Source organism: Marmota flaviventris, chromosome 5 (assembly GCF_047511675.1).
Source record: "Marmota flaviventris isolate mMarFla1 chromosome 5, mMarFla1.hap1, whole genome shotgun sequence".
Lineage (NCBI taxonomy): Eukaryota > Metazoa > Chordata > Mammalia > Rodentia > Sciuridae > Marmota > Marmota flaviventris.
The window spans coordinates 145,688,778-145,716,456 of NC_092502.1; the positions used below are offsets into that span (position 1 = coordinate 145,688,778).

General features: G+C 34.8%; 1 protein-coding gene across 1 annotated transcript in view; it reads left to right on the top strand.

Annotated features, from left to right (window-relative positions):
• Spef2 (sperm flagellar 2) overlaps positions 1-27,679 on the top strand; it is a 168,564-nt gene that overhangs the window by 47,407 nt on the left and 93,478 nt on the right. Inside the window, exons 9-13 of the mRNA XM_027936256.2 lie at positions 3,476-3,644; positions 23,359-23,578; positions 24,196-24,350; positions 25,865-25,940; positions 27,482-27,543. Of these exons, the coding sequence (XP_027792057.2) occupies positions 3,476-3,644; positions 23,359-23,578; positions 24,196-24,350; positions 25,865-25,940; positions 27,482-27,543 (682 nt within the window). The remainder of the gene's footprint in view (positions 1-3,475; positions 3,645-23,358; positions 23,579-24,195; positions 24,351-25,864; positions 25,941-27,481; positions 27,544-27,679) is intronic.

Genomic DNA, 27,679 nt, shown 5'->3' on the forward strand with positions numbered 1-27,679 from the left:
TCATACACGTAAGCAGAAACACTTCCGAGACCACTGGGCAAAAGCAGACAACATAGCAAGGATTCACAGGACAAGGTATATGAAGTCAAAAGAAATTCAAAAATTAAAAAAGAAAAGTAGCGCAACTCCCAAAGAACCCCTTGTTTTGCTATGATAACATTTCTTCCTCCCTTGCTGTGTTTGAGTTAATAATGGCTTTACCAGGCCAGGCTGATATTACGCAAGCTGATGGAATTCAAATCAGTTGAGAACGTGGAATAGCTAGCCAGATGTATGCATAAATCTTAGGGATTTCAATTCACAACAAAGGAAGGCACTTAAGGCCCAGAAGCCACAGCAGCTGATTTTCTTTTGGAAAATTTGTTCTTTTTAGGAATATATAATAGTAGAGTGTATCAACATATTATACATACATGGACTATTGCTTATTCTAATAGGATCCCATTCTTGAGGTTGTATATGATGTGGAGTTTCCATGGTGATATATTCATTTTGGAACATGGGAAAGTTATGTACTATTACACAGTTTTACTGTGATTTCTATTCCCATATCCCCTCCCTTACCTTCATTACCCTTTGTCTAATCGACCGAACTCCTATTCTTCTCATTCCCCTCTTGTTATGTGTTAGCATCTGCATATCAGAGAAAATATTCAGCCTTTGGTTTTTGGGGATTCACTTATTTCACTTAGCATGATAGTCTCCAGATTCAACTGGCAAATGCCATATTTTCATTTTTCTTTATGACTGAGTAATGTTCCATTGTGTATATATACCTACCATTTTATTTATCAATTCATATGTTGAAGGGCACTTAGGTTGGTTTCAAAGTTTAGTTATTGTGAATAAGCTGCTATAAACATTGATGTGGCTGTATCACCGTAGTATGCTGATTTTAAGTCCTTTGGATATACACCGAGATGTGGGATAACTGGGTCAAATGGTTGTTCCATTCCAATTTTCTGAGGAATCTCCATACTGTTTTCCAGGGTGGTTGCCCTACTTTGCAGTCCCACAAGCAAGGTATGAATGTACCTCCTCTCTAACCCCATCCTCACCAACAATTGTTACTTGAATTCTTGATAACTGCCATTCTGACTGGAATGATATGGCATCTCAGTGTAGTTTTAATTTGCATTTCTCTAACTGCTAGAGATGTTAAACATTTTTTCATGTATTTGTTGCCTGTTTGAAACACTTTTTGCCCATTTATTGACTGGATTATTTGGGTGTTTTTTGGTATTAAGTTTTTTGAGTTCTTTGTATATCCTAGAGGTTAATGTTCTATCTGAAGTGCAGGTAGCAAAGATTTTCTCCCATTCTATAGTCTCTCTCTTCACGTTCTTGATTGTTTGCTGAGAAGAAGCTTTTTAGTTTGATTCCATCCCACTTATTAATTCTTGATTTTACTCCATGTGCTTTAAGGGTCTTGTTGAAGAAGTCAGTTTCTAAGCCAAGATGATGGAGTGTTGGGTCTACATTTTCTTCTAGTAGGTGCACCAGTGTGTGTTGTCTAATTCCTAGGTCCTTGTTGCACTTTGAGTTGAGTTTTGTGCAGGGTGAGAGATAGGGATTAATTTTATTCTGCTACATATGGATTTCCAGTTTTCCCAGCGCCATTTGTGGAAGAGGTTATTTTTTCTCCAATGCATGTTTATGGTGTCTTTGTCTAATATGAGATAACCAATTTGGGGGGTTTGTCTCTGTGTTTTCTATTCTGTTCTATTGGTCTTCATGTCTGTTTTTGTGCCAATACCATGCTGTTTTTGTTACTGTAGATATGTAGTATAATTTGATATTGTGAGAGCAGTTGATTTCCTTGCTCAGGGGCTACAGTGGATCAGGTGAAAAACTATCAGAATCTCAAAGAAAAGGAGAAGTTTGGGCAAGAAGGAGGAAATAGTATTCTCTAAGACTAGAAAAGCAATTTTCAAAGCATTCCTGCTTTTATTATTTTATCTGTTTCTAGCCTCACATCATTACATGTGTGAGGAATTTTATAGTAAATATCAGAAGACAATTTTTTTTGTAACTTAACAATTTTTTTTCAAAACATATGGACTACTGGAGCTGGGGTTGTGGCTCAGTGGTAGAGTACTTGCCTACCATGTGTGAGGCACTGGGTTTGATCCTCAGCACCACATAAAAAATAAATAAATAAAATAAAATTATCATGTCCAACTACTACTACTACTACTACTACTACTACTATTATTATTATTATTTTAGAAAAAGTATGGGTTACTTAATGGGTTTCACTCAGGAAATGTAAGAGCCTCTGCAAACGTCATGAAACAATTATCACCAAAAAATTTTTAAAAAAAGAATATTAAAAAGTTGTAAGGAGGAACACAGGTAATTTTAAGGCTATGAATCCCTAATAAGTGATGGTGAAAGAAATGAGAAGAGGTATCTGAATATGAGGATAGTTGGTCCTCCAAGACCCCTGACCACACAACCCTTTAAGCAGGAATGGATCCCAGATCTGTACCCAATAAATAATAACTTCCCATCCCCACTTCCCTAGCCCCTGATGACCTCCATTCCACTTTATGTCTGTGAATTTGTTTAAGGTACCTCATGTAAGTGGGATCATTTGCTCTTTAGTCTTTTGTGTCCTGGTTATTCACTCAACACTCTGTCTTGGGGGTTCATCCGTGTCATAGCACACATCAGAATCAAAGAGTACTTCTTACGTTGTAATTTCAAATTCTAGAAACTGTTTTTTCCATCTGAATCATATCTGGCTCATTTTTTGCACATTTGTTTCTCTTGGAACATTTTCTAGTCCCTCTGTCCTGGTTGTTAGACAGTCTTTAGCCCTCAGCAGTCATTTCTTCAGACTTTCCCTGAACCAACACATTCAGTCAAATCTACTGTTGTGATTTCCTGTTGTGTAATTCTCTTCCCAAACTGTTTATTTGTGGAATTACATTTGCCCTTCTTTCCCAGGATTTTCTGTTGGAGGCTAGGGATTCCACTTGCTGTAATATCCCTTATGGCTGGCAAAAATGTATGGAATTTAATAGGTCTGAATGAATGAATCTCACTTAAAGCCACTGTCTTCAAACTTTCTTATTGACTGCCAGAACAGAGGAATATATCTAAAATTAATGAGCACAATCAGAAAACTTAGGTTCTATAATTCTCAGTTCTAACTTTAAATAAACATGCAATCTTACAACATGGTTTAAATGCACTAGTATCTGCATCCTATGCAAAATGAATAGACTGAATCTTTTCAAAGCCTCTTCAAAATAATGGTTTACATATTTGTATATAATTTGTAACAGAAAACGTATGTTTGTCTTATTGTCATTGCACATATGGTAACCTTTAAAATTAGCTTCAAGTAATTATTTCTATTTAATTCTTATGAAAGTGAATTAATTACGTAAGTACAATAAAAAGGCTGTTGTAAACTGTGAATTTCATTGACCATTGATTAATCTTTTATTTTTATTTTTTGTGATAGTCTGATTCCACGTAAGTTGATGCATGATTGGAAGGAACTGTTTTTCAATGGAAAGCCCTTATATGAGCAAGCCTCTATTAAGCATCTGCCTGCTAGGCACCCTGCAGGACAACTTGTAGAATTGGAGAAAAGGGACTTGCTAGATAACAATGATTATGAAGAATATAAGGTACATCCTGATATGAAACCATTAGAGAATGCAATATAATAAATTATTTTTCCTTAACTTTAATTTTGTGATATTTTATTTCATTTATACTAATTAAAATACACATTTTATATTTGTATTTCTTTTGTGTTAATTTCTGTTTATGGAACTAATTTTTAGATGCCTAAACTATTCATAATCCATTAGCTCTTGATCTCAGTAATACTAAAAGAGCAGTTTGAAAAAAATCAAGCATAATACATTGTCTGGGAAGATAGATTTCAGGCTTTAAAAAATACCTTAATTTGTTCATTACCATTATTCTTTGTATGAGTTTCTGTCTATATGTGCTTCAAAAAACATCGTTAAAACTGATTTTTTTCTTTTGTAATTTATCTCAATGATATGCAGCCTTTGCAGATAAAATGGAAGAGGAAGAGGTCAATGATAGCATAGATTCAAACAACATACTTTTTCTAAAATTAGGAAAAAAGTATTGGATACCAATTGTGCTTATTATATATTTTTTCATGTAAAATTATTTTATTTTTTAATGTGGCACATATTCATGGAGTACAGTGTGATAATTCAATACATATGTACAATATATTATGTGATTATAGTTTAGAACAATTTATTACATATTTTATAAATAACTAGATGAGGAATTTGAAGTTTCCCAGCACAAAGAAATGATAAATATTTAAGAAGATGGAAATGTCACCTGTGCTTTTTAGACAATCTGTCAAAAACAACAATAACAACTTAAGGAATAGACAGGCTAGAGTTTTACTATTGGTACTCCTAACTACTAACTGTAAACCTTAGGTGAATGGTCTAAGAGACTCAGGTCCCAGTTTATTAGATAAGGATACTATACCTACCTCATACTGTTTTTTTGAATTTTAATAATTATTGAACACTTAGCCAATGCATTGCATGTTGGAGGCTAGTAATACATATTAATTTCTTATACTATTCTGCTTTCCCCACCCTTCTCCTCCTCACTGTTGGAAGTAAAGATGTAAAATGATAATCTTGAATAGAAGTTCTGGGTAGATCCACAGTCATGAAATATAGAATGAGAATGTTTATTGTTAGAAACGTTGTTGGCTTCAGTTCCATAAGGGTAGCAAGAGCAACATGAAAAGAGCAGCCCAGGAAAGATGGTTTGACCCAACTCTCTGCTCATAAGTAGTAAATACTCAATAGACATTTGTTGCAGGAGGCTTTAATGAGTAATGCCAATGAGCAGGGAAAAGAGTAAAGTACCACTAATATAAGTAATTTAAGAGAAGACAAGCTCCTGGTAAAATGTTATAGAAAAATATGAGATGATCAGACACTAAATATGCACCATATTTAAATTGAGTGAATCTACATTTGAGGTACCAAGATAATTTTTATTTATTTAGGTTTTACTTTAATCTCACAAAATATATATGGATCTTTATTTTGTATGATTTTAGAGTATATTATACTATGTCAAACAAAAGTCTAAAGCCACACATTGCAATACTTTGATAACATCAAAGTAGGTTAAGGTATTTCTTTCCATTGCAAATTAAAGTCATTTTAATTGACAAACGAGAGCAAACTTATTTGACAATTTTTTCAAGCAATTTTTATAACAAATATTAACTGACAATTGTACAAATATATGGGTTTCACAGTGACATTCCCATCCATGAAAATGCTGTGCTTTAATCATATCCTCCTCCCTTCTACACTCTCATCCTCCTCTTCCTCCCATTTCTCTCAGAGTCCCAGGAGTTCCCTTCCCCTTCCCTAATAGTTACTTCCTCTTCTACTTTAGATTACTTTTTTTTTTTTTAGTTTCTACATATGAGTTTTGTTTTGTTTTTACAATATTTGTCTTTCAGTGTCTGCCTTATTTTGTTTAACGTAATGACCTCCAGTTTCATCCATTTCCTATAAATGACATGATTTCATTCACACAGTGAAATATTACATGTGTGCGTGTGTATCCTGCCTTATTTATACATTCATCCAACAATGGGCATCTAGGCTGACTCTGAAACTTGGTTATTGTGGATAGTGCCATAATCATGATAGGTATTCAGGGATCTCTTTTGAATATTAACTTCATCTTCTTTATGCATGTACCCAAAAGTGGTATAACTGAGTCACATGGTAAGTTTAATTTCATTTTTTTATCAAGCTAGTTCTTTTGCACATTTGTTCTTCTTGGAACAGTTTTCTAGTCCCTCTGTCCTGGTTGCTAGACATTCCTCAGTTTTTTAAAAACATTCATATTGTTTTCCATGGTGGCTAGTGTTAGTTTATATTTACCAACTATGTGTGAGGATTACTATTCCTACATATTTCATATTTTTTAATAATAGCCATTCTTACAGGGGTAGTTTTGCTTTTATTTCAGAATAGCTAAATATGTTGAACATTTTTCATATATTGACCATTTGTACTTCTTTTGAGAAGTGTCTATTGAGGTAATTTGTCCGTTTTTTCACTGGATTACATGCTCTTATGATGCTGTGTTCTTGAGTTCTTTACATATTCTGGATATTAATCCCCTGTCCGATGGATAGCTAGAAAAGATTTCCTCCCGTTCTCTAAGTTGTCTCTTCATTCTGTTGATTGTTTCCCATTCTGGGCAGAAGTTTTTTAATTTCTAATGCCTTTAGGAACAGAAGTCCTGTTTAGGAAATTGTTGCCTGTATCTATATCTAGAAGTTTTTTTCCATGTGTTTTTCTCTACTAGTTTCAAATTTGGGGGTCTCACACTAAGATTTTAGTTTCAGTCTTCTTCGTGTAGGTGTTCAGTTTTCCCAGAACCCTTTGTTAAAGAGGTTGTCTCTTGTCCAAATCTGTTTGGGGAGCCTTTGTCGAGGATCAGATGGCTGATTTCTGGGCCCTATGTTCTATTTGTACTATGTTCTTGTTTTTATGTCAATACCATGCTGTTTTTGTTTTTGTTTTTTGTTTGTTTTTTTTTGTTTGTTTGTTTGTTTGTTTTTAACTATGTTAACAATGGCTCTGTATTTTTAAATAAGGTATTGTGATGCTTCCAGTCATGCTTTTTTGCTCAGGATTGCTTTGGTTATTTGAGTTCTTTTGTGATTCCATGTATATTTTAGAATTTTATTTTTGTAGTTTTGTGAATAATAACATTGGTATATTGATTGAGACTGCATTGAATCTGTAGGTTGATTTTGGTAGTGTGACCATTTTAAAAAATATTAATTCTCCCAATCCATGAACAGAGGAGGTCTTTTTATCTTCTAGTGTCTTTAATTTTTTTCTTCGGTGTTTTATTATTTTAATTGTAAAGTTTTTTGACCTCCTTAGTTAGGTTTATTTCCATGTTTAGTGAGGTTTTCGTTTGTGTTTTGAGACTATTGTGAATGGCATTGTTTCCTGATTTTTTTTTCTCAGCAAGATTATTACTGCTGCATATAAAAGTTACTGATTTTTGGATGTTGACCTTGTATTCTACTACTTTTCTGAAGTTATCAGTTCTACCTCTAAGTGGAGTCTTTAGGTCTTCTAAGTACATGATTATATCTTCTTGAAACAGGGACAATTTGTCTCCTTCTGTTCCTGTTTGTATTCCTTTTCTTCCTTTCTTTTTTCTGATTGCATAGGCTAAAATTTCAAGTATATATTGAGTAAGAGTATGAAAGTAGACACCTTCATTTCATCCCTGATTTTAGAGGAAATACTTTCAGTTTTCCCCACTCAGTATGATATTGTTTAGGATGGCCTTTATTATGTTGAGGTACAATCCTTCCATACCTAATTTATTGAGGACTTTTTTCATGAAGTCATGTTGAATCCTATGAATCACTTATTTTTCATCTGTTGAGATGATACTATGTGTTGTGTCCTTGATTCTATTTATGCTTTGTATTGTACTTATTTATTTGCATATGTTGAATCATCCATGCATGTCTAGAATGGAAACAGCTTGATTGTGTATGAGCTTTTAAAAATGCTGTTAAATTTGATTTATAAGTATTTTATTAAGGATTTTTGCATCTTTGTTCATCAAGGATATTAGTTTATGGTTTTCTTTTTTATTAGGTTTTGATAGCAATGTAATACTTGCTACATAGAAAGTTTGAAAGGGTTCCTTCCCTTTCTGTTTTATGGAACAGGAGGATTATTTTTAATTCCTTTTCGAATACATGGTAAAATTCATCATAAGTCTGTTCAGTTCTGGGCTTGTCTCTATTTACAGACTTTTCATGACTGATTATTTGACAGGTTTTGCTGATTGTGGCAATTTTTCTCTGTTATTTCTTCAACAGCTTATCTATTTTTGTTGTTCTCATATATTTGGAGACCTAGTGGGCTACAGCTTAGCAAAGTCTTTTTAACTACATATCTTGCTTGGGAAATGGTTACCACAGGAACATGCTTGTCTTACCCACTTCCTGAAGCATCTGGTGTTTCTTTTGCAGGAAATTGTAAACTTATATTAGGAGTTTGTGAATGTCTGGCAATGCAGTTTATTTTTGTGTAGAGCCTTTTATGTTTTTCTAGAAATGACACTTTAGAATTTCTGATAAATATTTACAAACTCTGTTCCTTTTAATCACATAAAAGTAATATACCATGTACAGATTTTAGGATGTACTGTAAGATATTATATCATTTTCCAATTTTATAAATTTTGTCTAAGAACTTGTCATAAATATTCCTACATAAAAATAAAAAATAAAATTTTTAACTTAAAAAATATATTATCAGGCTTAAATAGCCTATAACAAGAGACAGAAGGGCAGTGTATCCTGGATTACCCAATAGAAATAGTTGTTCACGTTTTCTATTACAAAATTCATTCCAGATTTTTATTGTTTTAAGTAAATGCATGACTTAAAAATTAATCTTCAAAAAGTTTACCTCCCTGAATACTTTATTGGTGTCTAGACACACCATCCGTGAAGAACTGACATCTCACAGTTTTGAGCTCATGGTTTTAGGAGGCCATGCTCTGTTAGAGTAAGCTATCATGCTTAAAATTTTAAAATATTGTATCAGAAATGGGCATAAAATAAGACTTTTTGCCTATGTATACATCATATGCAACTGCTGAAAATTTGACTCATGTCTTAACGTTATTTTCTAAATCATCACACTCTGGTGATTAAGCAGGAGGTAGAAAGAACATCATGGACCAACAAGTACCCACTGCACTTCCACAAGGTATCAACGTGAGTTTTTAGTAGAGAGTAAGCAAGGACCCTTAAAACCCATTGGACCATGGGCTGTGGATTCAGCCAGGTTGCTGAGCATCTCCAGCACCACCAGCAGCACAGCTCCTCGTGGCAGCCAGTAGTTCTCAATGATGTGGTGATTCCTCTCAGTGAACCTCAAACTCCCCCAAAAGCAAGCATTTTATATTGATCTTACAGGCAAATTAGTCCTCACCCACAGCATGTTATTAGCTACTTTTGATCAGTTACCTACTGAATAAGTTTCAGAGACACACCTGGCCCTTTATATCCCTGGATTTACATCTACAGATTCATCCAATTACAAATCCAAAACAAAAAAAAAAATGTTTTTTTAAAAAATTGCCTCTGTACTGAACATGTACAGACATTTTTGTCTTGTTATTCCCTAAATAATCCAGGAAAAATTTTTTAGCATTTACATGGTATTAGATATTACAAGTAATCTGGGAATGATGTAATGTGTACAAGAGGATGTTTAGAGGTCACAAGTGAATGTCCAGATCATTTTTTATAATGGATTTTTGTATTCACAGGAGTTCCTTGAACTAATCCCATGGATACCAAAAGACAACTGCTAGAATTTGGTGTCCATAAACTAAAGTTAGCTCATAGTTATGGTTTCCTGAAAACTGATTTTTCTACATCTCTACATAGCTCTACAATGCATGCCCTCAAACGAGTTGTAGTTACAATTGCTATAATTTGAAAGAAGGATGGTTTGTTTCCAGAATATCATCAATGCTATTTCAAGTGCTTGGTCATGATTTTTAATTCCTGATATTTTTTTTCTTTTAATAAAAATTAGTTTAAGTTCATGATCAGTTGAGTTTGTGGTGGTTGATGGCTTATGATTTTCCACTAACTAGAATTAAGGAGTATTTGTATGATGTGGTTTAACAGCCATGTTCCTCTCACTACAGCCCTGTATACATTCCCATCCCCAACATTTATACATGCAATAGCATTTATTATCACCAAGCCTTTTCCACTGAAGAATAGGAATATGAGACTAAATGGGTGATGAGACTGACTTGTTTGACCAAAACCTCTAGACATCATCTTGTGATTACTCTTCAATTCCAGTTCTGGGTATTGATCTAGTGTCTTTCTAGACTCCTTTTCTGACATTAAATTTTCATCTTCAGTGTAGCTTTTGCCTTGCTTCTTGAGTTTCCTGTGGCTGACACAACCTTTTTAGTTTACTGTTTAATCAACTCCCTGATAGGCAGAATATCAACCTGAAGTGGTACCACTTACATGACATCAGTAGATAACTGACCCATGCACAATGGGAGGGTTTAGTAGTTGAATGTTAAGGACACATGGCTAGATCATTAATTTTTATCACTTAAAAGATATGCATTTTATTATTCAGGCCAGATTGCTGTAACAAAATGCCATAATCAGGAGGCTTAAACAACAATAATATATTTCTCACAGTTCTGGAGGCTTGGAAGTCCAAATCAAGGTTTGTCAATTTGGTTCTCCAATGAGTGCTCCCTTCCTGGCTTGCAGAAAACCACCTTCTTACTGTGTCTTCACTGAGTGGAGAGAGAAAGAGGAGTTCTGCTCTCTTTCTCTTCTTCTAAGGAACTAGTCCTATCATGGGGTCCCACCTTCCTTACCTCATCTATACCTAATCACCCCTAGCTCCAAATACCATCACATTGGGAGTTAAGGCTTGGACATAGCAACTTTGGAGGAACACAAAACCTCACATATAATTTGGGACAATTATACAATGTCTCAAAGTCAAAATGTGTTAATCAAATATAGAAACTATCTTTAGTTCAAATGAAATTACAAATGTTTCATGACTTTCTAAAATTCCTTGATAGTGCCTTATGTTTTGATTATAGAGGTGATTCTACTGTATTTATTAACTTTAAATATAAATGTAGAGTTTTGTTGTGAAGTAGTAGAGGAAAGAAAACAATGTTTTATATTTTATTTTCATATAGATAGAAAAACATGACTTTTTGAGTAGGGAGAAAAAATAGAGCTAAGATGTTCTGTGAGGCCATTCTACTGTAAAAATTCTGCCTGCCATTGTACTGAATGATTCACAGTACCACTCCTTTGGATTAAGATCTCAGCACCTGCTAAAATATAAGCATATTCAAGAGAATCAATAAGAATCATGATCAGTCGCCAAAATAGAAAAGAACTGGGAAAGAAATTTAGTGCATAAGGGAATATTCCCATTGTTATTCCAGTTTTATTTTTATGGTTATGAATTTCATGAATACAATTTCATCTATTTGCTTGGAGTTTTTCCTGCAACTCCTCAAATTTCTTCAGTAATGGTAAGGCTATCTGATCAGCTATTTTAGACTAAATCTCATTGTCTCTTGGAAGAGTGAGCAGTATGCTGGACTACTTACCCATGATAACTAAGTAAATTATAGAGCACAGTATCAGATTATTAGTGTCCAAAGGAATCTATAGCTGTTCTAAGATAATGGTTGTCAAGAAACAAGGCTATTTTCTAACTGTTATGGGCTAAGGATTTCAGAGGGATGGAGTAGGTTTGGTAGAGATCTGAGACTTGTTTAGGGGATAGAGAAAACAGAAGGAGAGCTTGGATCAGGGAAAGATATTCGGCTTCAAGTGAGTAGAACTGGAGATAAGCAAGGCACATTAGAGAACCATACTAGAAATAGTTGAATTAAGATATCAAGTTCAAAGCATTAGACCAGAAATGGGAAATGGTTTACAAAGGGTTTTTTTACAAAGGTTTACAAAGCCAAAGGATTGGCACCTGTAAGAAGTGGAATGGAATAGGAGGTAAGGACAGAGTCCAAGACAGGGTCCTGAAAGATTTACAAATTATATAGAATGAGCATCAACCACTTAGGTTTATTTGCTTTTGATCACATAAATAAAGAAGAATAACCCTATTTCAGGCTCCCTCCTAACTATGACTAGGCAAGGCAGAGGATGGTCAAGGTTTTCCTAGGATCTCTACCATTGATTTTCTGGTTTGTCCTTTACCCACTTTGGCAACTACAGAAGCCAGATTCTTTGCATAAGGTCCACTTCTACACTGATCTCCTGAGTGACCCACTTTGAACACATGTGGAATCAGAGTCCTAGACAGAAGCCCTTACCCACTGTTTGCATTAGATTTGTCTCTGAATTTCACCTTAATGAAATGTATCTTTTCAAGATCAATGATCTCTCAAAGTGGCTTAGTCTTATAATCAAGCTTATAATCAGCCCAGTGGTTCTGGCTGCCTGATATATAAGTAAATTATAGCTCAAAACTTTAGAAGAGGAAACCTGCACTCCTCACAAGTGCTGAGCTTTCTGAACTTCTAAAGTTACAAGCTAGGCTGAATGGGTTGCATAGCAAGATACCAGGCTCTTTCAAGCATAGGCCTATACAGTGATCTTTATCACATGCTGGTAATTGACCATGCTCATTTAAAATTTTCCTCCTAAAATAAGAATGATGGAGACTGTTGTCCTGGATCTTCTTCTGTAATGGGCTGAAATTAAACATGGCTGTTTCCATACTCTTAGGTCATGGCAGATTGAAAAAGGCTACTGTTGGAACAGAAGCAAACTGTAGCTATTATTGGATCAGGACCAATATTTTTGATTTCCTGAGCTAGAATCAACCATGGGATAGATGTATAGGAAAGGCATCACCATAATTCTCTTTCCAAACAGAACACTCTCCAACTCAGCATGGAGCTCCAGATGGCAGGTGAAATAGAACTAAGTCCTTTATCTCATTGCCTTGGAGTATGTTTAGTTTTCTGGGCAATAGATATGGCCTTTTTTTGGGGGGAGGTGCACCCACACTGCCAATGTCACTAAGGAATGAATACTTTTACCCCCTGGCTCCTCTAGAATCTGATGGACAAACTGTCTGGCAGGAAGATGTGACCAGGTAGCTATCCATACTCTGAGCTGACCTGAAGTCAAGTGACTGAACAAGGCTGCCAAACAGGATCAGTTCAACTTTTTATAAAAATATTTATTTATTTATTTGTGTTTTGTGCTGAGGATCAAACCCAGTGCCCCACATGTGCTAGGCGAATACTCTACCACTGAGCCACAACCCCAGCCCTAGGATCAGTTCATTTTTCTAAGGATTGTCTGACACCTTTTTGAAACTGGACCCCATCATGTTGCCCCTTGCTTGCATACTAGCTCCTGGGGGGAATCCAGAATTCAGTTGCACTTCGGCTAATCACCGTCTCCTCTCTGCCTCCTTGTCAAAAGCAGTGCCTGTGGCATCTGTCTTTTTCACTGAAGTTTGGCTATCAAACAGTTCCTACACAGTGTTCAAGAAGCTTTATAGGGCTGTCAGCTTATGTGAGGGACTCGTGGTCAGGCAAGATATATAACCATCCATTCTACTTTTCCTGAGAATTCTGGGCAATTATCATAAATTTTTAAATCTGAATTACAAATATAGGAAGTTCTTCCCAATTCTCTCTCTTTGGGAGAATTTTTTGGTCACATGATCTGTTCATTTCTGGAGATGTTTCCTGTGTTAACTAATTCCATACATTGATATGGATTCTGGCTCTTTTATCTGTGAGAATGCCACTGAGCTTGTTTTTGTTTGGGGATTGAGTTGGGTCCATTTACTCTATTTGAAAAATTAAATCTTGCTACTCATTAATCAAAATTACAAAAATTTTGTGCTGGATTTGTGGCTCAAATGTAGAGCGCTCACTTTCCTAGCACATGTGAAGCCCTAGGTTAGATCCTCAGCCCCATGTAAAAATAAATAAATAAAATAAAGGTATTGTGTCCAACTACAACTAAAATATATTTTTTTTAAGATTACAAAAATTTAATATCTATATAATCATTCATTTACTCAATTTACATACATTGAACCTATATTTTGATTGATTTTATCAATTGATCAGTTTTTATTGATTTCCTATTTGTGCCAGCAAGTAGGTATTGGGAATATAAAGTTGATTAATATAGAGACCCTACATTCCCAGTGCTCACAGTTTAATTAGGATGAGAGAATAAACATTTCTTGACCTAAAATGTGGGTAAGAATGGGTGCTCATGGAAGCACCATAGAAGGGATGAGTGTTGGATTGATCTGTGAAGTATGAGGAGAGATCAGTTGACTTAAAAGCATTAACTCAAAACTGATCTCATCCTATGAACCATGAACTATGAACTCATCCTCTCCTGTCTGCACTTCTTATGAGTTCACTGATTCCAAGAATATAAACCAAACTAAGATCAGGGACTGTGTTTTAGGTCACTTCCTTCAAGAGAAAATATGAAAATTTTCCAGTGAATTAGAATATTTTAAGTGGGCAATTGTGTCGTGTCTGGTTAAGATAATATTTGCTTAAGGTATTTAGGCTTGAATTAACAAATTACCTGTCTCCCATTCAGTAATAATATTCCTTTGGCTACAATTAAACAATTAATTGGTCTATTTTCTAATAACCTGTCTTTTATTGCATTTTAATAATCTTAATTGATATGTTATTTGGTAATTCAGGGATTTATATTTAAAAATAATTTTTCAAAAATAAATTTGTAAGTACTATAAAAGAAGCAAACTGTAACTAAGATAAAACCACACAAATAAAATTGAAAAATCTGAATGACCTGGATTTTCAAATTATTTATAATCAATTATGAGAAATAATATACTGTTTTAGAAACAAACTTTGATAAATAAGTACCTACTCTGTACTCTGACTCAAGTGATATAAAATGAGAGATTTACTGTTATTTTGCAGATATGTAAGAAAGGAACCCATGTGGTAATTATAGATATGCAGTAATAACTAAGGGTTCCTGGTGCCTGTCCCAATAAAATATCCTTTATTATTTATGTTTGGAAGAGTGTGTTGAAACCAAATTATAAAATTAATTCATGGATCACAATCAGTGTTTATTTTCTAAAATACAAAAACACAACAAATCATATAAATGAAATGCAGTGTAATACAACATGAAATAAAGCACATCCCAAATAGTATTTCATGATTTTTTTCCTGCTTTATCTATACTTCTACATAAATACCAGGTCACAGTGTAGAATGCATTTCTTAAGGAGTGTCCTGGTAAAAGCATTTTAAAAGCTAGTGTCTTCGAAGATGCATTTCAGTAGTAATTGGGCTCTAAGAAGGGCTAGACAGCTCATGGAGGGTTCATGTGGGATCAAACTAAAAAAAGAAAAAAAATGGAGTTCAGGAGTTTGGCTAGGAAGCTGATCGGGAAGTCTTGAATGAAGAGTTAATCATCATGAACATAAATATAATGGCTCTTGGAATTTGAGGATAGTAATGGCTGCATCATCCCCTGACTCTGCTTCTGTAAAAAGTATTTAATTCAGGTATCACAGATCCATCTCTTCCTCACTCTCTGCAGGGCGGTGTGCCAAAAGGAAGCCAGCCACACAATGAAGGCAGCCTGCTATGGTAGAGTTGTAGTGCATTGGCTATATTCTAAAGGGAGCCTAGGCTTATTTTGTGGGGTTACTGCCACTGGTGTTTCTTTCTTTTTAAATTTTTAGTCGTAGGTGGACACAGTACCTTTATCTATTTTCATGTGGTGCAGAGGATCTATCCCAGTGCCTCACAGGTGCAAGACAAGTGCTCTACCACTGAGACACAACCCTAGCCCCGCCCACCAGTGGAGTTTCTTAAGATTAGTCTATTAGAAACTTCTCTCCTAAGTACTTTTGCCACTGTAGCAAGGTATTTTGTCTATTTTTTTTTTTATCAACTATAGGCAAAAGGATTTCATTTCAGGAAAACCCAAGGAAACTATCAACTGTCAAAAAGAGTGTGGGTTGTATCCCTAGGAGCTCCTTTCTCTCTTTTCAGGGAAGAGGAACTTGTCTTGTCCTTGATTTCAGTATTTGAATTGTGTGTTGTCAAGAGCCTGCCAAACTGGGAGCACCTGGGGCACATCTATCTATGCAGATGTTGGTCGGTCTATCATTTGCAACAAATAAACAAAGAAACAAAAACTGGATCGTGTGTATGCAAACTAATACCATCACACTACAAAGGCCACATTTGACTATCACTAGTAGGTATCATTGACATAATTTGATGTTGCTTGCTTATTGAATGTGGTGCTAGTGGTACTTTGAGATTTTATGGACAGATGAATAACTACTGAGACCCAGATTATCTGTGTCTATGTTGATCTAAGTAAACCATGTGCCTCTTCCTTTGGAAAGATGGATGAAGAAGTTTCATTCCCAACTTGGATGTTTAGGAGTGGCAGGCAATGAGAATGGCATAGACATTGCTTTTGTCCTGTGAGTAGTTATTATGGAGAGACAGACGCAAAATCTCTTGAGAAAAACGTGCAGCTCTGCTAGCAGCAGCTTCCAGTCACCTGGGCACTTTTACAAAGAAGGAAGGAATCCAAAGGACACTTGGAAGATCTTTGGTCTGCCCTGAAGTGTGCACCAACATTTAAGCACATTTGTTTTCAAGAAGATGCTGTTTATAAATATTCAAGATGGTTCATAAGACCAAAAATAATAACACATCTGTCCATAGGAAATCAAAAGGGTATGACAGACTGGAAATAACCAGAATTGTAAGTCTAGGTATGCATTATGTTTCTACAACAAGATAGAGGGAGGTATGTGAGTCTACTATCTAGGTCAGATAGCAGAGTGGGAGGACCAAGTCATGTGGGAAGGTGGTAAGAATGACGGATGCTATGGGCCCAAGAATTCAGAATTCAGATTCTGGAAATTTTAGGGTAAATAAGTAAAAATAGTACTATTTTACAGATTGTGACTTTAATCAAGAACAGACTCTTCACTCTGTGCTCTAATTTTATGATTTCTGGGTGTAAGTAGACAAAAATACACAGATCTTGAGTTTTGCACTTACACCTTCTCAAAAATGCATACTGATGGTATTTATGCAGGTGCTATAAAATAAAAACAACTCTTTCCTATATATACTTGACAGTTTACATAAATCAAGTGAACAAACACACATAGCACATCTACACTAAAAGAGCATTTTGTTAAAGCAGCAATTCACACCAGGTGCTATTATCTATTATTGACCACTCCCAGCATTAGTCATTAGTCTTGAAACTAGCAGTCAGATGTCTGTTTAAAACTATATCTGAAGAAATGAAGATATAGTTTTAAATATATATATATATATATATATATATATATATATATATATATATATATATAATCATATCTACATAAAACAAGCACATAAAATATAAATCTGGTAGAAATTTCTCATTCTTTTCTACAAATCAAGTGGTAAAGTTTCCTTAGCTGACTGTAGTTGGATTAGTAATCAGTGGTCTGAATCTGTCTTGGTCCAGTTGTGATCGCCTCTTCATTCATCATGTCCAGTTCCATACTCTTTGAATATTCGCTGTAGGGCTGTAGGCTTCATCTTTGGTCTTGGCTTAGAAACACCATCAGCTGTATTTTAAGGTGACTCTGCTCAGTGTGTCATATCAAATCCTGTGTCTGCTTATCTCCATGGGTCGGGCTCTAGTTCTTTCCCCAACCTCAACATTCTGTTCTCTTCACAGTCAATGTTCTGTTCCACTGTGTGTGGCCACAATCTAGAACTAATTCAGGGACAGAAAGAGCTTAATCATGATTCTTTTTGAAAAAGCAAGCCTTTCTGACTGGGGGCAACCAAATGTGATTTTTTCCACTGGGCAGAAATGATCATGCTGATACCCCTCCTGTGTGGCACTAGAAGTACTGTGTGGCCTCCAGCTTCCTAAGTGATTATAGTTGGTGATCACATAAGCTACTTACACAGAATTATTTCATTCAATCTTTATAATAATCCTCTGAGATATGCTATTTCTATGATGCTCCAAAGATAAAAGAATTGACAATGATTCCACAAGTAGTGCAATCATTACCGGAACCCAGATCATCTGATTTTAATCTAAGATTTCTTCTTTTGGAAAAGGTTGAATGACTGCACGGCTCAAAATCATTGTAACTTGGCAACCTGCACTTTAACGTGGTCTTGGAATTTGAATCTTGGGTTCTGTTTTCTTATTTGTTCCATTTCTGACTGACCCTATTACAAAATAATTATCATTTGTCTAATTAAAAGTATAAACAATAACAGTGAATGAAAGCAGAAGCAAGTAATCAATTGTAATGCAATAAAATCATGTAAATTCACTCAATATTTAACTAATTTTGGTGAATGCAGATAATTATTTTGCACAGAAAAAGTCAAGTCCAATTAAAACAAAATAGTTTTTTTTAAAAGGTCATTTGTGTAACAGTGACAGTCCAATGCAATTATAGTTAAATAAGTTCTACCACTTTTAAGGAAAAACCTGTTATCAATACGTTCATTGTTTTGTTTGCTTCAAAGAAGGTTTCCTTATCTCCAGTGTCATCATGACAGAAATTCTGGCACCAAACGCGACAAACCATCCACAGCACTTTCCACATTTAATTACATTCTGTGCAAGTATTTATTTTATTTATTTAGTCCATCAGATATTGAATATTAAAAAAATACCGAGGTTGACCATGGTGGTGCATACCTGTAATACCAGTGACTCTGGAAGCTGAGGCAGGAGGATTTAAAGTTTGAGGCCAGCCTCAGCAACTTAGCAAGACCCTGTCTTAAAATTTTAAAATGAAGGATGGGAATGTGGTTCAGTGACTAAATGCCCCTGTGTTTAATCTCTTGTACCAAACACACACACACACACACACACACAGAGAGAGAGAGAGAGAGAGAGAGAGAGAGAGAGAGAGAAAGAATGCTGAGCTTTTAAAAAGCAGAAACATAGACATGTGTTTATTTATATATGATGTTCTGTAATTATAGAAATATTGTTAACAATAGCCTAAATAGGGTGGGCATTATAGTGCACACCTGTAATCCCACCTACTTGTGAGACTGAGGCAGGAGGATCTCAAGAACACAACTTAGTGAGATCCTAAGTTAAAAAAAATCATTTTTAAAAAATTGGTGATATAGCTCAGAGGTAGAGCATCTGCTGAGCAAGCACAGGCTCTGTGTTCAATTGCTAGTACCACAAAAATGTATGTATTTGTCAGCACGGGCAGACAAGAAAACTGTGACCTCATCTCTACCATGGAACACTAGCAGTTCAGGTTGCAGCTGCCACTCTGCATCAGCCACCAATGCCTCTAGGGACAGAACTACGGATTCTTTTTCTTAAATGGTTACACTGGCTAGAACTTTCCAGAAGAGTGTGACTAATGGTGTTAATGCTGAGCATCTTTTTGTTGTTCCTGCCTTTAATGGCAAAATGTGTAACCGCTTTAGTTCAGCTTTACATATTGGTGCAGAGAATGTTAGGAAAGTTATCTTTAATTCATACATTACTAAGAGATTAGGGTTGTTTTTTAAATCATATTTTTATTTTTTAAATAAAAAATGAAATTTGAATTTCCTCAGGTGCTTTTTTGATAAGAATAATCATATGCTTTTAAAAAATAATAATGTATTAACAGAAGAGAGTAATTGGTTTCTAATATTTAACCTTTTTGTATTCATGGAGTAATTCTCTCATGGTGAGGAAAACACGATATAGCATACAGGTTATAAGCACAGTTCAATAATCTGACTGCCTAGGTTACAATGTATGCCTTGAAGTAACTCTGTCTGTTTAATACTCAGGATTTTCTTTGACAAAATCAAGAAGAAAATACTTACATGAGGGCTATGTGAGAATCATTTGAGATAATTCATGAAGACAGAAGTACGCAACATATAGCAAATATACAGGCAATGTCAATCAGTATCTTTATGGTCCATTAATAAGTGTTGACTTGTATGTATGACTTTTGCAAGATATCTCTGGGTGAGTTTAGCTTGGGTTTTCTTTTTGGCTTATTGTTTTGTCAATTATCCAAATGTGCCAGAAAGCTTCTTCTATACTCAAGTCTTCTTTACTACTCAAGAAGGTTTTAAACATTTAAATTTTTATTCAATTAAGAAATGAAAATTCTCCGTAAGCCATTACAGTCTTCAAGTTTAAATAGAGATTTCCAACAGCTTTTCCATTTCTTTAAAGGCTTTTATCTTTTCAAAGACGCCATTTAACTTAATTTTAATAACTGGAACATTCTTAGACTATCCTTTGTTATTTTACAGTAATAAATTCACATTTTTTACAATATACTTGTAAATAATATTTCTTATCTTTTATCTCCTTAAAATATGTTGCTATCTTCTTTCCTATATTATTACATTGATTCTTGCTATTCTTCACCTTCTGCAAAATTAGTTACAAGTTCATTCCCATGATTCATATGGATATTTTAGACATTTATCCATACAGCATCTCAGTAGTTTTACTCTGTAATTTATTAATTACCATTTTTATTTTATACTCTTCTTCTTAGTTTTTTTTTTTCTTTTTTTAGGTCAAAATGTAGTTTATTTTGTTCTTTTTAAAAAATTTTATTTATTTATTTATTTTAATTAGGTATATATGACAGCAGAATGCATTTTGATTCATTGTACACAATTGCAGCACAACTTTTCATTTCTCTGGTTGTTTATGATGTAGTGTTGCACCATATGTGCAGTCATACATGTACCTAAGGTAATGATATAGATCTCATTCTGCCATCTTTCCTGCCCCCATGTCCCTCCCCACCTCTCACTCCCCTTTTCCCACAGTTTCTCCATTTTTCCCACCCACCATTATGGATCAGCATCCACTTTGATCAGAGAGAACATTCAGCCTTTGATATTTGGGATTGGCTTATTTCTCTTAGTGTGATATTCTCCAACTCCATCCATTTACCTGCAAGCTGAGTAATATTCCATTGTGTATATATACTACAGTTTCTTTATCTGTTCATCCATTGAAGGGCATCTAGGTTGCTTCCATGGTTTATTGTGAATTGAACTGCTATAAACATTGATGTGGCTGCATTACTATAGTATGCTGATTTTATATCTTTGGATATAGACCAAGTAGTGGGATAGCTGGGTCAAATGGTGGTTTCATTCCAAGTTCCAAAGGAATCTCCATACTACTTTCCAGATTGGTTGCACCAATTTGCAGTCCCACCAGCAATGTATGAGTATGCCTTCCCCTCCATATCCTCACCAGCACTTATTGTTGTTTTTATTCTTTTTTATTAATTAATTTTTTATTTACATATGACAGCAGAATGCATATAATTCTTATTACACATATATACCACAATTTTTTATATCTCTGATTGTATACAAAGTATACTCATACCAATTCGTGTCTTCACACATGTACTTTGGATAATAATGTCCATCACATTCCACATCATTTCTAGCCCCCTGCCCCTCTCTTCCCCTCTCACCCATCTGCCTTATCTAGAGTTTGTTTATTTCTCCCATGCTTCCCCTCCCTACCCAAGGATGAATCAGCCTCCTTATATCAGAGAAAACATTCGGCATTTGGTTTTTTGGGATTGGCTAACTTCACTTAGCACTATCTTCTCCAACACAATCCATTTACCTGCAAATGCCATGATTTTATTCTCTTTTATTGCTGAGTATAAATTGTGTATAAAGGCCACATTTTTAATCCATTCATCTATTGAAGGGCCACATTTTTTTAATACATTCATCTATTGAAGGTTGGTTCCACAGTTTAGCTATTGTGAATTGTGCTGCTATAACATTGATGTGGTTGTGTCCTGTAGTATGCTATTCTTAAGTCCTTTGGGTATAGACCAGGGAGAGGGATGGCTGGGTCAAATGGTGGTTCCATTCCCAATTTTCCAAGAAATCTCCATACTGCTTTCCACATTGACTGCACCAATTTGCAGTCCTACCAGCAGTGTATAAGTGTGCCTTTTTCCCCACATCCTCGCCAACATTTACTGTTGCTTGTATTCTTAATAGCTGCCATTCTGACTGAAGTGGGATGAAATCTTAGAATGGTTTTGATTTGCATTTCTCTAATTGCTAGAGATGTTGAACATTTTTTCATATATTTGTTGATCAAATGTATATCTTCTTCTGAGAAGTGTCTGTTCAGCTCCTTAGTCCATTTTTTATTCATTGGGTTGTTTGTTTTTCTGGTGTTAAGTTTTTTGAGTTCTTTATATATCTTGGAGATTAGTGCTCTATCTGATGTGCCTGTGGCAAAACTTTGCTCCCAAAATGTAGGCTCTCTCTTCACCTCATTGATTGTTTCTTTTTCTGAGAATCTTTTTAGTTTAAGTCCATCCCATTAATTAATTTTTTAATTTTATTTCTTATATTTTAGGAGTCTGGCTAAAGAAGTTGGAGCCTAATCTTACCTGATGAAGATTTGGGTCTACTTTTTTCTCCATTAGGCGCAGGGCCTCTGGTCTAATTCCTAGGTCCTTGATCCACTCTAAGTTGAGTTAGAATAGACAAAGCAATCCTTTAGCAAGAAGAGTGAAGCAGGAGTTATCATAATACCGGACCTTAAACTATACTACAAAGCTATAGTAACAAAAACAGCATGGTATTGACACCAAAATAGATATATAGAACAATGGTACAGAATAGAAGACACAGAGACAAATCCACATAAATATAGTTATTTCATACTAGACAAAGGTGCCAAAAACATACATTGGAGAAAAGACAGCCTTTTTAACAAATTGTGCTGGGAGAATTGGAAATCCATATGCAGCAAAATGAAACTAAACCTGTATCTCTCACCATGCACAAAACTCAACTCCTCTTAATTTCTTTTGATTATTTAAAAGTCATTTTGTTCCATAATTCCATGCTTAGAGTATTTATTTTCCTTCTGTTTATTTTAAATTGAGGAATTTTTGTCTAAGGACTGTGTGTTTTCTCCTGAGGATAGTTTGATCACATCTCACATTTTATATAAACTGTTTTGATGTTCTTCCTGTACTTTATAGTTTTAATTTCTTCTTTAAAAGAAGAATTATTTTTTAAAAATGTACCCAGTATTTAATTTTAAATACTTATACTTTGTTTATCTTTGTAAAATCAATTTTCAATTTTGTTATATGAATGTCAGAAAATGTAATCTGTATGGTACTTTCCCATCTCCTTCTACCTGCTTGATCATTTCAGCAAAAAACCTGAAGAAAGTAGGAATCAAACATAATAACCTAGAGAAAACTCCATTGGTCTTAAAAATTCTCTTTTCTTTCTTGTTTTAAACAAGCTTAGTACTTAACATAACATATAAATTATTACATGCTCTCCTTTATCTGTTTATTGATGATAGGATAGTATCAATATATGTCTTAATGCTCAACCTAGATTAAAATTTGTCTCAACTCAAAACGCCTATTTTCATACACTAACTTTTTTTTTTACTTTTATGTAGGAGGCTTGTTTTGATACTATTGTGACAGTATTATTGAGTTATTACTTTTTTGAGGTTTTTTGAGTTATTACTTTTAAATAATATAAGTAATTAATGTATCCATCAGATTTCATTTGAGGCAATTTGGATTTATTTTTAATATTTAAAGTTCTTCTATGTTTAAATTCCACTTTTAAGACTGTGTCTCTTAAAATCATAACAATTTGTTATTTTTGCAGAATATGGTTGGAGAGTGGGCTTTACCAGAAGAAATGGTTGATAATTTACCACCCTCCAACAATTGCATATTGGGTCATGTGCTTCACAGATTAGTAGAAAAATCACTTCCTCCTCAAGTGGAACCAAAAGAGACTGAGTTACCTTCATTTGCTATTAAAGGATGCTTGTTGGGGAAAACACTTAGTGGGAAATCTGCCAATCTAAAGTCTCTACAGAAAGGTAGAATGCTTCCCCTGCCCCCAATTCTTACTGGGTTCCATTTGCACTGAGTGTAGTTGCAAATATCCATGTCTATAGAAAACATATATGAAGCTCTGCTAATACATTGGAAAATCTGTCATCACAAGTTTTATAAGAGTGTGATCAGTTAATTCATTATCCAGGCCATAGTTATTCACTTGAAGATGATTGAAGTACTGACAACATGCTAAAACATAGATAAATTTTTACATTATGCTAAGTAAAATAGGCTAGACACAAAAGGTCACTTAAAGTATGCTTCCATTTACATGAAATATCCAGAATAGTAAAATCTATAGAGACAGAAACTGAATTAGTAGTTGCCAATGGGTATGGGTTTCCTTTTGAGGTGATGAAAATTTTCTATAACAAGATAATTATGATGGTTGGGCAACTTTATGAATGTCTAATGCCACTGAGTTGTATCCTATAAAATGCTTAATTTTATGTTATGTGAATTTGCCACAATAAAAGAGGAGTTTAATCAAAAAGACAATTCTAAGGAGCCTAAAGACAGTGTGAAGCTAAATCACAAGGGCAATAATATCCATTTCCCAAGTGAAAAGCTCTTAATAAAATTATCTTTTGTACTTTAGACTTTCCTATTCAGGTACTTTCTATTGACAAACTTGTCCAAGAAGCTATCCAAGCATTTTATGACAATGAAGAAGCCTTGGAGGCCCCACCAATTCAGGAAGAAGATGGAGAAGAGGCTCCACCCACACCACAGAAAGACAGTATAGAAAACCAGGCAAGTGTGATGTTAGTTTTCTTTTCTGCACCAAGTGCACTAGAGCTATGAAGCTGAATGGAATTCTAAAGATCTTGTAGACCAGAGCTCTTTTCAGCAAAGTTCCCAGAGAGAAAGTAGTCTAAGTTTGTGGGCAAAGAGACAAAATTGAGGATACTATGTGAGTATTTATAAAATGAAGGAGAGAACTCTTGCCCATCCCCTATACACACTGGTTTCCCTGGGTGGACCATCACCATGATGGGCTCACTTGGCACCCAGTGACTATAAGCTGGGTACTTTCCCCAGAGGAAGGAGTCACTGGCTGGCTGGAGAGACTGATTTGTGTGGATAATGAGGGTGATATATGAGTGTCAGAAGGAAACTCAAAAAGTCCCTAAATCCCAGACTAGTGTCCTACCACTCAGTGCCTGGCAGTTGTCAACATTATAGAGTCCCCAACACATAGATGAAGACAGTGCTGGCCCTGGAAAATACACAAGGCAGATACCTGAGCCCTATGGAGATGAGGTAGACAGAGACACTTAATGTGGTTTCTAGTTTCACAGTGCTAGGCTGTTTCAGTGTTGTCCAAGAACCATATTAAATGTTAGCTGGATTAATTGGTCCACAGCCATAGTATGCCAACTCATGACTAGTAGATCTCAATTTCAGGTAGGGGTCAAGTGTGTTCTCCGTGTGTTTTACATGTATCACATTCCCATTATTTGCTTGCATCATATTCTCATCACATTGCAATTCTTTACCTTATTGCATCAACATTCTTGGGAGTCGTAGAGAGAGAATAATGTGATCCCATTTTGAGAATCATTGATGTGGCCCAGTATCCTTATTTTGTAAAGGAGACTGTGGAGGCCCTAAACATGAACTCATTTGTTCAGGGTCAGAAGACGTGAGAATGCCTATTCTGTGACTGGGTTCTGGATTCTAAATCCTGTACTCTTTCCTCTGTCTTATACTGTCTTTGCAATTGAATAAAGTAGCAAAGAATCCAATCAAGATCATTTGTATTGGCTGCAACATAAATAGCATTTTTACAAGAATTCTAAAAATAACTATGAGAAGTTTGCTTCATTGTGAGGCTATTTCTTCTTCAATTTTAATCAATATGGAAATGGATAATATACACTTTTATGTTTACTTTCCTATGAATTACTATGACTGACACCTCTAGGATTATTTTTTTAAGATGGTGGTTTTTCATAAATTCTACTTGTCCTTCTGGTTCCAGTTTATTTTCAAAATAGTTGCTATATTTTACTTAAAATTGAATTCAAAAAACAGATCTTATCATAGGTTACTGTTTGTTTCTCAATGTGGCAATTATCATCAAATTTTGTTTGTTTCTAAAAATCATCATTTAGGAATGAAACTGAAATCCCCTTTAATATCATTAATGTTGTAGATAAAATACTATATTCTCAACCCTTTTTATAGAAATAAAATCAGGAAGATTATGAAAATATAACAATTAAATCTCTCCCCGTGTGTATGTGTTTGTTTTCTTCTTAAAGGATCCACAAAATGTGCTTTCAACTGATCTAGTTTCAGGTGAAACAGTACCAGAAACAAAAGATGAAGCTGAACCTGGTAAGTAAGATATCAAGACACCCCACCCATCATTTATATTAGAGCCATAGACAAACAGTAAGAGCCCATATATGTAAGTACAAACGTGCTTTCAGGGAAAGAGACACAGGGAAATTTGCAACTTGTCCATGTGCAAGACCAAGGTAACCCTGATGTGCAACTGAGGATAAAGATGAAAAGAATTACACCACAATCCTTTTACTGTCCTTCAAATGGTTGCTCAGTTTTGTAGCTGTTATGCAAACAGCCAGCATATGTCATTTTCACCCTTCCTGGCATCTCAACCGTGTCTTCTCAGATCCGTGTGTATGTTCTGTTGGGGTGTTCTGTGTGTGCTGCTTTGTACTGTATTCAGGGAGGCTGTCGATAGACAGTGGTTGCTTTAAAAAAAAACTTAGATTATCCCTTCCCTTGGAATCATAGAACCAACTTCTCAATCCTAACAAAAGTTAACCCTCCTAGGATCTGGACTTAAGTTCTTCAGATTCTTTATAGAACCATTGAAGGAAAACAACTTTATTCTTTTTTCTATTTGTGCTGGTGAATGCTTTCCATATTCAATAGTTTCCTTATATTCTAGCATAAAGCTTTGATCCTTCTGTGTTGTCATCATTACCGTCACCACTGAACACTGTTTGATTTACTATGAGCATGCAAATCCTCCACAGCAATTTATTTATTTCCTTGTAGTACTGGAACCCAGCAACTCTATAAAAACCAGGGCTTCACCTGAACTGGGCAAATGCTATACTTCTGATCTGCAGCCCCAGCTCATCTATTTTATTTAAGAGATCATTGTAATAGACTTTTTTAAACCTCTATAGGTAGTTTATGATATATTTTATTAAAAGTTCAATTAATCATAAACTCTAAAAATTTTTCCCATATAATTTAACTAAAACCCCCTTTAACTTCTATATTGTCTGTCCACGTTTATTACCTATAACATGATAATCCAGAAAAAGGAAAGTGCAATAAATTAGCATTTTAACAAAGTTTTAAAAGAAAGTTGGCTTGTTTTCTGAGAAGAGAACTCAAACTTTGTTAAAGTATTTCTAATGATATTGTTATGAGCTCAGATCATACAGGAAAGAAAGGAAGGAAGAGAAGGAAGGAGGGAGGAATCTTAAGTCCCAAGTTTTCAATTCTGCAAGTATTTCAATGAAATTGATACAGGTCCATTAAAATAGGTTGGGAATCATAATCTAGAACTGATATATCCTTATTATAATTTAGAAAAAAATAGATTATCTACAGATAAGACACTGGGACAACATAGGATCTTTTACATATACAAATCATTCTATAAATAAGACACTGGGCAAATATTATGTCTGGGATGCTGGGACAAATGAATGTTCAATGGTGTGCAATGAGAGCAAAAGTCTTGCTGTGTTTTTTCTATTACATCCTTCCTCTGTGACTCTCAGGCATAGCTGCCTCTGAAAATTCTTGTGTCCAAAACTATAGAGGGTCACTCAGATGGTTGTTAGATGTAAATACTAGAAGTTTTTTCTTAACTACTCTTCCTATTTTGCCAGATACAAATACTAATAAAACACCAAATGCTGAAGAGGTAAATTCAAGCAAAACTTTCTCAACAGTAAGTGTTAGAATCTAATTTTTTCTACTAGTATATTAAAATGTGTCATAATTCATGGTCTTTTGGTGTATTTTCAAATGAAGTGAAATAGTAATGTTCTTCTCTTTGGTTTTAAGTTAAATCTGATGATAAGACA